General features: G+C 42.0%; 2 protein-coding genes across 2 annotated transcripts; one reads left to right on the forward strand and one right to left on the reverse strand.

The window, feature by feature from the left end:
• Positions 1 to 209: 209 nt before the first annotated feature.
• Positions 210 to 2,543, reverse strand: LOC108988843 (serine/threonine-protein phosphatase PP1-like). Its single transcript, XM_018962255.2, has 3 exons — positions 2,090 to 2,543; positions 823 to 1,382; positions 210 to 732 (listed from the first exon to the last, which is right to left on the reverse strand). Exons 1-3 carry the CDS (start codon positions 2,256 to 2,258, stop codon positions 556 to 558), a joined length of 906 nt encoding a protein of 301 aa, XP_018817800.1. The 5' UTR covers positions 2,259 to 2,543; the 3' UTR covers positions 210 to 555.
• Positions 2,544 to 13,410: 10,867 nt separating this feature from the next.
• On the forward strand, positions 13,411 to 15,153 carry LOC108986887. Its single transcript, XM_018959721.1, has 3 exons — positions 13,411 to 13,561; positions 13,846 to 14,152; positions 14,553 to 15,153. Exons 1-3 carry the CDS (start codon positions 13,411 to 13,413, stop codon positions 15,151 to 15,153), a joined length of 1,059 nt encoding a protein of 352 aa, XP_018815266.1.
• Positions 15,154 to 15,559: the final 406 nt, after the last annotated feature.

The following is a 15,559-nucleotide window of genomic DNA, read 5'->3' on the forward strand; positions in this document are numbered from 1 at the left end:
GCCGACTAAAGTGAACTGCTACAACTAACGAAAACATAGTTCAAAAATATGTCATGAATGTGTATTTCATTTTTTTATTTTTCTGTTCTTTTTTTCTTGTATTTTTTTAATCATCATAAACATTTTTAAAAAAATAAAAAATTTACAACATTATTAAAAAAATACTTCCTCAATCTCTAGATAAAAAAAATATTTTGCTTATGATTATGTTTTTTTTTTTTAAGACAAAACATGTTTATATTTTACAAAATAACTTTTTTTTTCTTCCAACAGGGCAAACGTGCATAGCACGTTGAAGCACTGCTAGTATATATATATACACATACACAGCCGCCTTATTGCTCCCTCGGTTACACGAATATTCTTAAATTATCAAAGAAAATGGAAGATTTTAAAGAATCTTTACAAACAAATGTGAGGCTGTTAAAGCACAACAAAGTCTTGAATCTGATAGACAACTACCAACAAGAATACATTTCTTCCACAGGCTGTCCTTCCCCTCTCTAATGCACCAAATTCTTTGTCCAGCTGCGGCAGTACTAGACATATTATTTATTATTCGAGATGTGCCGTTTTCCCCCTCCACGGTTTGAGAATCTGAAAGGAACAGAGCAAGTTTGCATCCACACTCATGAGGGCACCCGCATTATTAAATTCTCCGCAATAGTTTGGTGCCGAGAATATGGTAACTAGCTGCCTGTCTGCGAAGAACTCATAACCATCTTCAACTACCTGTCAACCATTTTCCAAAAAACAAGCAACTTTTAGGCAAAGATGGTTGAGAGAAAAGAAAAAGTGAAAGTAACAAAAACTAAGGAAGACCTGGTGGGCACGGCATATGAGATCAAGATCATGTTTCTTCAAGAACTCAGCTACCTTGTCCGCTCCAAAAGTATAGGAAACACCCCTATCATTCTCACCCCACCCTCTGATGTCTCTGTCGGGATCAGCCCATAGGAGGTCACATAAGAGTCCCTGGTCTGGCACATCAACTGGCCTTTCTATAGCTCTGATTTGATCCAACCTCTCCATTTCGGGCGAAAGGCCACCGTGCATGCATAGGATTTTGTCATCGATCACTGCAGCTACTGGCAAACAGTTGAAGCATTCTGTAAATATCTTCCAGAGACGGACGCTGAAGCGACGCTTGCACTCATCATAGAAACCATAGATTCGATTGATAGATGCACATTCATGGTTTCCCCGGAGGAGAAATAAGTTATCCGGATACTTGATCTTGTAACCAAGCAGAAGGCATATAGTCTCTATACTCTGTTTTCCTCTATCCACGTAGTCTCCAAGGAACAGGTAGTTTGAATTTGGTGGAAAACCACCATACTCAAACAATCGTAAGAGGTCTGCATACTGACCGTGTATGTCACCTACACCCGAGCCATAATCATTGAATAAAGACATACACGCTCATAAAGAAAAAAGACATGCGCGCATGATCCAAAATACCCAAGTTAGATTAGTGAATTAGATACGCCAAATCGAAATAAATACTCTTCAACTCCAAAATACAACTTTCTCATCTGAAATTTGACTGCATGAAAAGAACTTTTATAAGCTGTAATTGGTCCTACCCAATATTTTTATGATGAATTCGATAAAATTATCATTGTACGTGAACCTTGCAATTGTTATATATATATTGTCTTTATGATAATAGGAGCCTTAAGAGTCCTTTATACAATTATTCGTTAACAATAAATGCACCATATTATTCAACCACCGGTGTCGCATCTTCTCCAATTTATACAAATCTAAAGATCATATAATCACTAGTCCTATTACAGAAAAATCATGTTTCATGTCATTAGCAACGTCTAACACTGCATGGATTTGATTGTATGAACAAATATTTAATGTAATCATATTTGCTCTGAAATCTGAACCATCATTATGAGAATTTTATATCTTAAACTGAAGGTGCCACATAACTGGACAACAGATAAATTCCCGAGAGCAACAAAAGGGAATCTTTTGGCCCTACAGAGAATAGGTAGGACGTTGAAAATCATGAACCAAAAATAAAAAAATAAGGAAGCAAAGAAAAAAGAAAAAACAAGAAGAAAAACTGGGATACCACAAACGTTAATGGGAGCCTCTAATTCAAGAAGATTTGGCTGGCTGAGGAAGACATCCTTGGCAGCGATGCAAAGTTGGCGGATTTCAGACTCTGCAAGCTGAATCCGTTTGCCTCTGTTCTTCCTTCCTTCCAACAGCCTCTCTATCAGCCCATCCAATCCTTCCATTCCACCCCAAACCCCCCACTACCCTCCTTTATCTCCCCTGAGCTAGCCTACTGATCCTTTCCAAACCTTTTTTTGTTTTTCGATAAGAAAGCATCAACAGATAATCCTATATTCTAGTGAAGGATATTCATACTATATGTGAACCAAAACGAAGGCAGATCAAAAAAAAAAAAAAAAAAAAAAGAGGAGAGAGAAATAAAAAGGAAATAGAAAGATATAGAAGAAGCTTAAAATCTGTTGAGGAAAAAAGAGAGAGATTAAACAAAAGAATCGGGGGAGTTGAGATATATGTGGGTCATGATGGTATAAGGCTTTTACATTTGCCAACTATTGTGGGGTGGGGGAAGGAGAATAAGCACTCTCTTCCTCCGATTTACATGGCCACGTCCACCCACCCACCCACCCACATTTCTTCTCATTCTTTTCTGTATATATTTATTATACATTATAATATATTTTTAAATTTCTAGGTGATATTCATCTGTAGCACATGATATCTTATGCATACTAACTGCTTAGAGAAAAAAAAAAATGTATAATAACTATGTCATGCGTGGTGATTATATTGGTCGCAGCGTGTGCGTGTCACATATGACAATTATATTACCAACTATACCTATAAAGATCAGAATCTACTATATCAGGTTCCCTTTGTTATAAATTACTTTACACACACACACACAAACAACAATGATCTTTCGGTTTCGCCTTTGCTCTCTGGCGACTGCTTAACTAAGAACCACCCTTCCTTGAAGCCTGCCAGCTTTTTTGTTGACCGTAGGAATAGTACGTGAGTCCCTTGTACACAACAAACACCAATCATGCTTGATGCCGATGGTGGCGCCAATCTTTTAGGTATTCTAAAAAGAAGTACGTTTATATTTGAGAATTATTGATGGCATGGATCCTTAACACATGTAGGGAGTGAAATTCTTAACACCAATAAAGAGTGACGATGTTTCACGCCTTACGAGGTGTTCTAGACTAGCCTAGTTTGGATATTGAGAATAGGTATTCTTATAATACTTCATTATTATTTATTATTTTATTATTACTATTTAATATTCCATCATTATTTTTTTATTACTATTTACAAATTATCTGAGAATATCAGCTCACTACCCAAACCCCACCTTATACTTAGCTACCGCCTTTAACTCACAAAACTTTTGCTGATTCCAAACTTAATTTACAACCCCACAGGGCAATCCACTTATCTTGAATAACGACAACTTCAAAACTCGCGTTCTTTTTAAAGCTTCCCCATGAATGAACTTGGTCTGATTTATAGAAACTTGTGACACACCGACAATGAAGGCTTGAAGAGGAGATGTGTTCTGTCGACTGAGATGAGAACCCTAATTGAGTAAAGGTTAAACACGTGATGGGCCATTGGGCCACTGAGGCAAATGAGCTACAAACATTGAGGCAGAGGGTTGTGAGAAGCTGATCTACAATCATTGGGCCATGGGCCAAGAGTTATCACTTTGGGTTTATTCATTATCTGGTTTATTTAATAAAGTTAGTATATCTTTAAGTAGTATACGGGCCTGTTAGTAAGAGGGGTTTTTCAATATTTTACGTATTGTTTGTTATATAGAATCTGCGTAGGGGAGAGTAGTCTTTAGTCTGGAAGTTTCTACTATTCATTGTTCCTATGGAGGAGCTCCCCTCGAAAAGAGCATTATCAATACTATTATGAATGAAGTGATTCTCATTTCTACATCATTCCTTATTTACACTTTCTATATATCCTTGTTGGTTACAATTGATATCTAGAGCCCAGATCCTATATTGTAACACTTGGACCCAACACCAGGTCTAGGCCAAGCTGCTCTATGTATTGTTTTGGGTTAATACGTACAAAGAGCCCACTTGGGATTAAAGAGTATTTTTTGGAATGGACTACGGGCCTGAATTTTATTTTTAGTGGATATCAGATATTTTTTTTATTGGGCTTGCTAATTGTATTAAAATCATTAAATATCTTTGGGTCAGATGGAAAAATCTTTTTGAGGGCCAAGAATATATTTTTGGACTAGGTGAAACCTTTTTATGGGACGTGATAATTAGGTTAAAATCTTGTAATGGGCCAAGTGGGAATTGGCCCAAAAACTTTATGAGACAAGTTGTTGAGTCGGGGCCTATAATTCACTAAAAAAGTCCAAATCTCGTACACCCAAAATCCAAGGCCCACACCTGTTTGCTTTAAACCATGAGAACCAATTATCAGTTTATGATCAATTTCTGGTTTCCCCACCACGCTTGATTCCACTCCCATGCACATGCACGTCTCTATTCCTCTAGGGTTTTCTTTTGGTTCTCAGTCACCTATATATAATATGCTTATCCCTCCTGCATGAAAAGGACACCTAAAGCTGCAAACCTTCAGTGAAGCACTCCCTTCACCGTAAGGAAAACCACTCCATTGCCACTAACGAGGCCATCCTGAGATGACTGGTGGCACGCCCATGGTGTTGCAGCATTAGAAAACCAACTCTGTGCATCCCAGCCACTATTAGCACCACCGCGTGCCACAACCTCCATCTAACACCCAATAACCACCTCTGTTTTGGTTATAAAAACCAGAGCAAGTACTTGCTCAAGTCGTCCATCGAGCTCCCATTTGATGGCCTCTCACTGGTTGTTGCACCTTGCTGTCACCTCCAAGCTCCATAGTCGAGACCCCACAAAAACCACTACCAAGAACTTTCCGACACCCCCAGTCCGTCGCATCTCACGGTGAGCTTCATCTTTCTCCCTCACATTTTGCTCTCTCTCACCATGTTTCTCTCTCTCTCTCCCAATACCCAGCCGCCGCTCTCACCACCGTCAAATGCACCCAGCCCCATCACGACTCCTTCGCTCTCGGTGAGTTGTTATTGCCCCGGGTCGCACATCGGTTTCCTCCCGTAAGCCATTGTTTCCCTTGAGTATTTTAGTTTTCAGTATTTCACATGCAATTTTTCCTTATTACTAAAATGCCCTTATAGTCAAACTTGGCATAATAGGTATTGAATTGAGATGGGCTATGCTGCATTATGGACTGACATGTTTATGGGCCATGGCTGGAATTATGGGTTTAATGTGTATAGTTTGATGTCCAGACCACGTGTTTGCATGGAAAATATTATAAAACCATTTATGGAATAATATGATGTTAGGATTTAATCGGGTATTTGTTTGGAGAAACTTTGTGAAAATCAAAGCATTTTGGGTAGAGTTGATATCTTAGGATTCCGAGGATGTTTAGATTTTAAGAAAAATATCGAATTTTATATCTCAGGTTTTAATTATGAAGTATGCATGCAATTGGAAATTTACGCAATTTACATGATTATGTTATAGGTGACGATTTATACGTGTTCTACGTTGTTGAGGAAAATTTCTAAAAACTTAAGAAGTCCAGATAAGCAGGGTTCCTATACTAGACTTTGTATAAAATAAAATAATATGGAGTTGGTCTAATGAAAAATATGCATGCTTTGTTATGAAAAGAAATTTGAAATAACCTCAGTTATTTGTTCTGCATTACTCATAAAATTTTGTATAAGAATAAAGTATTTTCTGGCATGACTGGTGCAAACATGAGCTATTTTTACATTTCATTTATGAACTGTGCAAAAGAGAGCGAATATGAAATTTTGTGCATAAATTATGTTTTTGTGATCTAATTTCATACTGTTATGATTTTGTTCAGTACTCTGTTTTGATAAGATGTGGCATCTGAAAAACCTTTGGCATGACTATTTGGTTCTATATCTTATTCTGTTTCTGCTCCATTCAATTAGAGACCCTACCATGGGGGTTTTACATGGCTTCTGTTTTTATATGATATGGCCCTTCCACGGGAAAGAGTAGTGGTACTTTGTTTCAGTTCTGATATGCCTCTGCTTGATTATCTGCAGATGCACAACCCTACCATGAGGGTTAAACATGGCCTTTGTTCTGATATGATGATGATGATGAATCAGATATGTTATGCCTAAGTACTTTTGAAGATTCATATTATGTTTCTGCTCTATTGGCCGCCAGGGTTTGCACAACCCTACCACAAGGGTTAAACATGGAATTCTATTCTGATATGATGTGTTCAGTTATGCTATGTCAAAGGAATTTTGAATAAGAATGTTTTTTTGAACTTTTGCTCTTATATTTTTTATAACATGTTCTGACTCTACATTCTGAGAATAAAATGTGTTTTTGTTTAGTATTCTGAATTCTATAAATGTTTATGTTTGCATATTAGTATATGCTCTCTGCTTACTGAGTTATTGATAATTCACCTCTTATCTCCAAACATTTTTCAGATAATCTTGATAGTTCTGCTAGAGAGAAAGAGTAGGCAATGTTAGAAATGTTTGATGTTCCTAGAGGAATAAGTGTTCGAGGGTACAAATACTTATTTGAGAGTCATAGTTAGTAAATTGATTATTTTCGGTTATTTTGATATGATGAGTTAATGATATTTTCTAGTCTTTGGAGAGTTCTTAATTTATCTTATTGAGAAATTTTTTTTTGTCCTTATGAAAGAACATGGATATTTGGGTTGGGCAAATGAATTAATATTTTATGGAGTTTTCTGGATTTTATAATTGTAATATTGGAGTTGATATTAAGTATTAAGAGCTAACTCTTCGGACTTCCGAGAATAGGGCATTACATATATTCCACCATTCAAGTTGAAGGCACACGCCTAAATCAATTACAGGAGAGCTTCAACTCATTTATGAAGACAATGGAAGCTCACATCAAGAATTCAGAATCTCAATTCAACACCATCGAGGTTGAGATGTACGCCATCAGACGGCAAATGGATGCCCTTATGCATCAGCTCTCCTCAGTAGCTTTAGATCTGCAGAAGAGCAACAACAAATCAAGGGATACACATGAAGCAGAAAACTCAAACATAAGTGTGCAGATGATACCTCACATTGGTGACATTCAACCTAGAGCAATGCATTTGGATTTTCCCACTTTTCAAGGGGAAGATCCACTGGGATAGCTTTACAAGGTAAATCAGTTTTTTACCTTCCATAATTCCACAACATCGCATGAGGCTGATTTCACTTCATATGGAGAGCAAAGCCCTAGTCTGGTTCCAGGAGTTGGATGAGTCTGGTTCCCTCACTAGTTGGGAAGAATTTGTCAAAACTCTATTGATTGGTTTTGGGCCAAGCACCTATGATGACCCAATGGAGCAACTCATTCATTTAAGACAACATGACACAGTAGAGGAATAAGGCCAGCTTTGAAGCCTTATCAAACAGATTAAGGGGGTTGTTTGATAAATACAACCTAAGTTGTTTTCTTAGTGGCTTAAGGGATTGAGTAATGCTACTCATCATCTCAATTTTCATCATCCTCTCATCATCTCATGATGTGACATTAGATGATTGAAGACTATTTATCATATTTCACTTGTGAATCTATCATCTAATGCCAAATCATGAGATAATAAGAGGATGATGAGAAAATGGATGATGAATAGATTTTTTTCTAATGGATGAGATAAGGATAACTATTCGCATGTTTAATCCCCAGAACCTCATCAATGCCTATAGCCTAGCCAAAATCTAAGAAAAAAACGTGTCTCTCCACAAAATATTAATTCCCAAACTACGACAAAACCATTACACAAACCCAGCCTCTCTTAAATTTAAAGCAAACCCTTATAATCTTGAACCAAACACAAACACATCCCAAGCCAAGGCTGTGGTACCTATCCAGAAAATAAGTCAAAGTGCTATGAAAACACAGAGGGAGAAAGGCCTATGCTATCATTGTGACTCCAAGTGGCATTCGGGGCATAAGTGCCATAGCCCCAGGTTGTATTTATTGAAGAAGTTGAGGAAGAGATTGAGTGACAAGGAGCAGAAGTGGAATTTACAAATGACCAGCAGGACTGTGATGGGCTGGTACACTTTGGGAAAGTCCCAGAAATTTTCCTACATGCTATTGTTAGCTCTTTAAGTCCTCGGACTATAGAGTTAAGGGAAAAATTGGTAGACAATGGGTAGTCATTCTCATTGATTGAGGAAGCACTCATAACTTCTTGGATCCAGCCTTTCTTAAGAGGGTTCCCATGTTTTGGTAGATAGTGAAGGGAAGGTGTTAGGGGCTAATATCTCAATTTAGGGGGAAGTTTTTAATGTGGACTTGTATGTTTTGGTCCTAGCTGGTTGTGACATGGTGCTTAGGGTGTATTGGTTACAAGGGCTAGGCTCAATTTTGTGGAATTTCAAGGAGCTTACTATGCAGTTCAACCATCAAAATACGTTTGTTAAGTTGAAAGGCCTCACTATGAATTCTTGGATTGAAAAGGGTTTTATTCCTAAATCCAAACTATTGGAATCCAAAGAAGTTTTACTACCAATGATTGAAGAGAAACAACCACCACAGAATCAAAACCTTCCTGAAAGCGTACAACACATCCTTACCCAATGCCAAGATATTTTCTCCACTCCCTTTGGCCTACCCCTTACAAGCTCTCATGACCATGCTATCAACCTCCAGCCTGGCACAAAACCAGTATCAGTAAGACCATACCATTACCCATATTTCCAAAAATATGAAATTGAAAAAAATAGTGAAGGAGTTTCTGGATTCAGGGGTAATTCGCCCCAGTCAAAGTCCTGAGAAAGGCAGATGGGACGTGGCATTTATGTGTGGATTACAGGGCTTTGAATAGTGTGATAGTGAAGGATAAATATCTTATTCCCATTGTGGAAGAATTACTAGATGAGTTGCATGGTGCTAAGGTGTTTTCTAAGCTCGACTTAAGGTCGGGCTATCATCAAATAAGGGTTAACCCAGCTGACGTTCCCAAGACTGCGTTTCGGACACATGAGGGACACTACGAATTCTTAGTTATGCCATTTGGTTTAGCTAACGCCCCTTCCACATTCCAGAGTTTGATGAACCAGGTTTTTAAACCTTTCTTCAGAATAGTATAGATAATGCTCTCTTCGATGGGAGCTCCTCTATAGAGACGATGAACAATAGAAACTTCCAGACTAAAGACTACTCTCCCCTACGCAGATTCTATATAACAAACAATACGTAAAATACTGAAATACCCTCTTACTAACAAGCCCATATACTACATAAAGAAATACTGACTTTATAAAATAAAGCATATAATGATATAAACCCAAAGTGATAACTCTTGGCCCATGGCCCAACGATTGTAGATCAGCTTCTCATAGCCCGCTGCCTCAATGTCTGTAGCCCATTTGCCTCAGTGGCCCATCACATGTTTAACCTTTACCCAGTTAGGGTTCCCATCTCAGTCGACAGAACACATCTCCACTTCAAGCCTTCATTGTCGGTGTGTCATAACTCCTTTCCTCTTCAGAAGACCTTGTCCAACAACACACCAATAAATTTATTGGTGACAACCAAAGAACAAATTGATCAAAAAACCAATAAGGTGATGTGGGAGAGGTGTTTCCCACCCCTTATCACAATTGGGCCTAAGCCAAACGTTGGACATCCAGTGTTGGGCTCATTATCTCGAGGCCTCGGATTTATCCAAAGGGCTCAATCCCTCAAAAGTCGCATCGGAGAAAGAGGGGTATGGAACGCGGGAAACCATCCATAGGGGACAGATGGGACCCGTTGACTCTGACGTCCCCTGTTACATCTAGTTTTAAAGACTTACGTCGATAGAATAAATGGAATACGCGGACGACCATCCATTCTATAACAGAGGGAACCATAAGTGACCGCGCCGTTCACCCACTGGTGGGACTCACCCTGGGAGCCACAACACATTAAAAGCACAATGCCAGAAGCCACATCGCATTGAAGGCCCTAACCCAAGCCGCCACGTCGCATTAAATGCTTAAGCTAAGACAGACACGGGCGAGACAGTTTGACCCTGACACCAGGAACATAATGTTCCCAGGGGACTTACTATAAAAGCTCCCCACCCAGGTACAAAGGACTCTCTCTAAACTCTAACTTAGGCATTAGAGGCTCCCTAGATGACCCTGAGCCCACTTTCTTCTTTGTGTTTATAGGTGAAGATCCCGACCTGAGTTGCTAGAACCTTGCCTAGGTGTACAAAACACGACATTAACAGTGACATCGTCTTTGAGATCTTTTCTATAGACATAACGTGTCCTTTGTATGCCACTGACAACTCGTTCTCAAACAACTCAAGGACCAGAAGCCTTATCAGAAGACATGGAAGCACGCTTTGCAGAAATGGAGCAGTTGGTAAAGACGCTGATGGCACAACTGCAAACACTCCAAAAGGGAAAATGAGGCCCTATGGGTAGACACTAACAAGATGTCCAAAGACATTGAACCTAACCATAATAGGCCGGACAAGTCATGAGTCGTAGGAAGGACGAGTGCTGATGATGAGGACAAAAAGAAGATGCAGCACGAACTTCGTGACCTCATGGACAAATACAAAGTGATGGTCAAAAAGGTGGAAGCCTCATCCTAAGTGGACCACATGCTCACCAGCACGAACCTGCCTTACAGCACGGAAGTGATGGCTATGCCGTTACCATCGAAATTCACAAATTCTGTGGGGAGATGGTTCACATCGCTGACGCCAAACTCAATATGTAGCTTCTAAGACCTAACCGCCTCTTCATCACATAGTTTATGGCCAGCAAGAGGAGAAAACGCCCTGCGGCTTACCTCCTGACCATCAAGCAGCAAGAGGATGAGAGCTTGAAGGCCTACTTGGCCAGATTTAACAAACAGCGCATGACTACTGATGACCAAGACAAGAAGATTACTCTCGCCGCCCTGCTGGGTGGCGTATGGCCTCAGAACCCATTTATAGTTGAGTTGGCTAGAAAGACCCCCACTACACTACAAGAATTCATGGACCAAGCGGATAGGTTCATAAATGCTAAATATACGCTTCATGCCACCAAGAAAAATAGAGTTGGAGAAGGCTGACAGGAAGGCCAAGACGTAGGCCCAATCCAAAACTGTGGACAAGGCCAAGGGTAGACATCGCGGCAAGGGACGAGACAGTTATCAGCCATCAAAAGGAGGGGCCACGTGAGAGCAACATTAACTATAGAGGAAGTGAACAGGCCTGGTCCCAAAGAAGTTGACCATCAAGATGGTGGTCTCAGTTATTGCATTTATCACAGTTTCATAACTCACAACACTGCAGATAAGGGGAGAGCGGGATACCCGACTCCTCGGCACTATGCCGGCCAGCAGGAGGAAAGGGAACGAGGTCAGGGTAGGTTCGCCCTGCCAATAAGAAGTGAGATTTCAAGGAGGCGAGTAGAATGGGACCCCCCCTCCCAAAATTGCCCTCGGTCACCACCTCGTGAAAATGCCCCATTGGGCAAGATCCGTACCATAGCTTGGTGGTTCGCTGAGGGCGGGCCAACCTCCTCCAGCAGAAAGGCCCACGCTAGAAGGGCATGATTCGAGAAGGTGTATTCAGTCGAGCACCACCCAGTCAAGCAGAGGAGGAACGAGCCCATACCAACCATCACCTTTGGAGGGATCTACGAAGAAAGAGTCCTCTATCCCCACGACAACGCCTTGGTGGTGACGATGCAAGTGGCTAACTTCACCACCAAGAGGATCCTCATCGACAATGGCAGTTCCGCCAACATCTTCTTTTGGGATGCTTTCTCTCGAAAGGGGATTGATCCCAACCACCTATGACCAGCAATCATGCCGCTGAAAGGGTTCATAGGAGATATGGTTAAGCCAGTGGGAACCATCACTCTTTCGATCTTGGTGGGAAAGGCCCCCCACACTGCTTCCACGATGGCTGATTTCATAGTGGTGAAGGCCTCATCCTCGTACAACGCTATACTTGGGTGACTCACTCAACAACCTGAGGGTGGTGGTGTTGAATTACCACCTAAAGATGAAGTTCTCAACCCCGCGGGAGTGGATGAGATCCTCAGCAAACAGGTCCTTGCACGAGAAAGTTATGTGCAAGAGTTAAGGCCAATGAAAGACGGGGTCAATATGATAGAGCCCCGAAATAAAGACGCCATCCTGCCCCCACCAGGGTTCGTTGTGGGAGAGGAAGAAGTTTGGGACGAGCAGGCTCTTCGCCAAGTAGAGCTGAATGAGCCACTCGAGTTGGCTCCATTCGACACGAACCGCCCCGAGGCCATGATCAGACTTGGCAATAGAAGCCGATCGCCTCCTAGCAGCAGGATTCATACGTGAGGCACACTACCAGGACTGGCTGTCTAATGTTGTGCTCGTGAAGAAGGCCAACGGCAAGTGGAGCATTCTTAGTTTCATGGATGCCTACTCAGGATACAATCAAATCCGCATGGACCCCAACGACAATGAAAAGATGTCATTCATCATGGATAAGGGTTTGTTCTGCTACACGGCCATGCCTTTCGGCTTGAAGAACGGAGAGGCCACCTACCAGCGACTAGTAAATCGCATGTTCAAGGAATAGATAGCACAGAGCATGGAAGTTTATGTGGATGACCTACTTGTGAAGAGTAAGATCCTCGAACGACACCTAGCCGACCTAGTGTGCATTCAGTGTAGAATCCGAAAAGTTCTTGGATTACATGGTCTCGGAATGGGGAATAGAGGCCAACCAAAAAATGATGGAGGCCATATCAACATGGCCCTGCCACGAAGCATCAATGATGTGCAGAAACTCATTGGTCGCATATTGTCTCTTAATAGGTTTGTGTCTAGGTCGACGAATAAGTGCTTGCCATTTTTCAAGGTATTATGGAAGGCATAGAATTGGAACGACAAATGCGACCAAGCATTCGAGAGCCTCAAGCTCTATCTCGCCAGTCCCTCTCTGCTCAGTCTAGCCCACCTAGGAGAAGTTCTAAGTCTATATTTGTTTCTCTCCCCGCATGCAGTCTCCGCCAGCTTTGGTACAAGACATGAACGACTCCTAGAAGCTAGTTTACTACACTAGCCGTGCTTTTCAGGGTGTAGAAGTGAGATATCCTCGTATGGTACGAGACATAAAGGGCTCCCAGAAGCTGGTTTACTACACTAGACGTGCTTTCTAGGGCGCTGAAGTGAGATATCCTCATATGACCACCCGCTGACTCAGACCATCCTTCCAGGCACACCTGATACAAGTCTTAACTAAAGCCCATTTGAAGAAGATCTTACTGCATCGAATATCTCTGGTCTGTCGATGAACTGGACTGTAGAGATGAGTGAATTCGACATCGAATATGTCCCTAGAAGCTCCATTAAGGGACAGATACTAGCAAACTTCATCGCAGAGTTTACTAGCTTACAGGAAGAGGTTCATAATGCACCTCCCAAGACACCCTGGCAAATCTTCGTTGATGGCTCATCTGGTCAGCCTAGAGGGGAAGTGGGGGTGCATATCATCATGGATGCCAAGAAAGAACACAACTAAGCCATCAGGTTGGCGTTCAAAACTACCAACAATGAAGCGGAATATGAAGTACTGCTGGCCGACTTGGCGGTTGCTAAGTTGCTGGGCGCTAATGAAATAGAAGTAAAAGCCAACTTCCAGGTAGTCGTCAACCAAGTCTAGGGGATTCACCACAAAGAGCGAAAAATTGAAAAAATACCTTACGCTAGTAGGAGAAAGGCACACCATTTCAAATACTTCCAGATTCAGCAGATACCAAGAGCCAAGAACCAAAAGGCCAAGAACTGGCACGAGTTGTGTCTGGGCAGGAGGACTTGCCCTTACCTAAGCAAGTTGTCATCAGCATAGTAGGGATGTCCGTGATAGGGGATGAGATCTCGGAGGTTAGGCCAATGGCTCCAAAATGGGCTACGGACATAATCAAGTATCTCGATACCAACGAGTTACCCGATGACAAGTGGCAAGCGAGGAAAATCAAGAATAAGGTGGATCGCTTCATCTTGACAAACGGGACTCTGTACAAACGGGGTTACTCCATGCCCCTCTTGAGGTGTGTCTCGTTTGACACAGTACATCTCGTTCGACCAAGTACACGAAAGAGTATGCGATAACCACTTGGGAGGAAAAGCACTGGCAGGTAAGATGATGAGAGCGAGATTCTACTGGCCACTTGCCCAAAAAGACGTGGAGTTTGTTAGGAGATAGTAGAAGTGCCAGGACTTCTCCCCAGTACCTCGTTGCCCACCAGAGGAGCTGACATTGATCACGACACCATAGCCTTTCGTACAATTGGGCGTTGACCTGGTCGGCCTCTTTTCTCCAGGAAAAGGTGGGGTAAAATTTGTAGTAGTGGTTGTGGACTACTTCACTAAGTGGGTTGAAGCTGAGGCCCTGGCGATAATAACATCAAGCAATATTATTCAGTTCCTATGGAAGATGGTCGTGTGCAGATTTGACATCCCTCGTTTTATCATATCAGACAATGGGAGGTTGTTTGACTCGGACCATTACCGTGACTGGTGCAGGGATTCGGGAATCAAGTTTAGGTATTCTTCCCCGGGACACCCACAGTCCAATGGGCAAGTCGAGGTGATCAACAAGACTTTACTCGGGATCCTTAAGAAGAGGCTTGAGTATAAGAAGGGGACATGGGCAGAAGAACTTCCAGGAGTGTTGTGGGTGTACCGGACTACGATCAAAACACCGATGGGCAAAACCCCTTTCACGCTCACCTACGGACATGAGGCAGTAGCACCCGTTGAAGTAGGAATGCCTACCTACAGGATTCAACACTTCGATCAAGACTCCAACAGTGCAAGACTGGAGGAGGAGCTCGACTTGTTGGAAGAAAGAAGGTTAAAAGTAGAAGTAAGGAAAATGATCAATAAAAGAAGGGCAGAGCGTTTATTCAACCAGCTGAGCTCCTTTAAAGTCGGGGAACTAGTGCTAAGGCAAGTTGGGATAACCACCGAGATGAAGGGAAGTTGGAACCAAGGTGGGAGGGACCCTATGTGGTCACAACCAAAAATCGCCAAGGCTCGTATAGACTAAAACATGTACAAGGAAAGGACCTATCACACCCATGGAATGCCGAACACCCAGGAATATGTTTTACTCAAAGTTTACAAAAGCAAAGGGCGAGTCCAGTCTGACGTACTGCCCTATCCCCATCACACCGCGAGGGTGAACTAGGCGAGTCCAGTTTGACGTACTGCTCGACCTCCACAAAGTTTACAAGTGCAAAGGGTGGAACCTGTCTAACATACTGCCCGACCCCCTCACACTGCAAGGGTCAACGAGGTGAGTCCAATCTGACGTACTGCTCGACCTTCACAAAGTTTACAAGTGCAAAGGGCGGGTTCAGTCTAACATACTGCCCGACCTCCCTCGCATCGCAAGGGTCAGCGAGGCGAGTCCAGTCTGATTTACTGCTCGACCTCCGAAAAGTTTACAAGGC

This window comes from Juglans regia, chromosome 3 (genome assembly GCF_001411555.2).
Source record: "Juglans regia cultivar Chandler chromosome 3, Walnut 2.0, whole genome shotgun sequence".
Taxonomy (NCBI): domain Eukaryota; kingdom Viridiplantae; phylum Streptophyta; class Magnoliopsida; order Fagales; family Juglandaceae; genus Juglans; species Juglans regia.

Excerpts from the sequence above, each read along its gene's own strand:
- LOC108988843 (XM_018962255.2), bottom strand. The coding sequence starts at position 2,258 with ATGGAAGGATTGGATGGGCTGATAGAGAGGCTGTTGGAAGGAAGGAAG. Across the intron at positions 1,383-2,089 it reads GGCTCCCATTAACGTTTGTG|GTGACATACACGGTCAGTAT; the intron begins GTATCCCAGTTT and ends GCTCGGGTGTAG. Across the intron at positions 733-822 it reads TCATATGCCGTGCCCACCAG|GTAGTTGAAGATGGTTATGA; the intron begins GTCTTCCTTAGT and ends AATGGTTGACAG.
- LOC108986887 (XM_018959721.1), top strand. The coding sequence starts at position 13,411 with ATGAGTGAATTCGACATCGAATATGTCCCTAGAAGCTCCATTAAGGGA. Across the intron at positions 13,562-13,845 it reads CTTCGTTGATGGCTCATCTG|ATTCAGCAGATACCAAGAGC; the intron begins GTCAGCCTAGAG and ends AAATACTTCCAG. Across the intron at positions 14,153-14,552 it reads TACTCCATGCCCCTCTTGAG|ATTTGACATCCCTCGTTTTA; the intron begins GTGTGTCTCGTT and ends GGTCGTGTGCAG.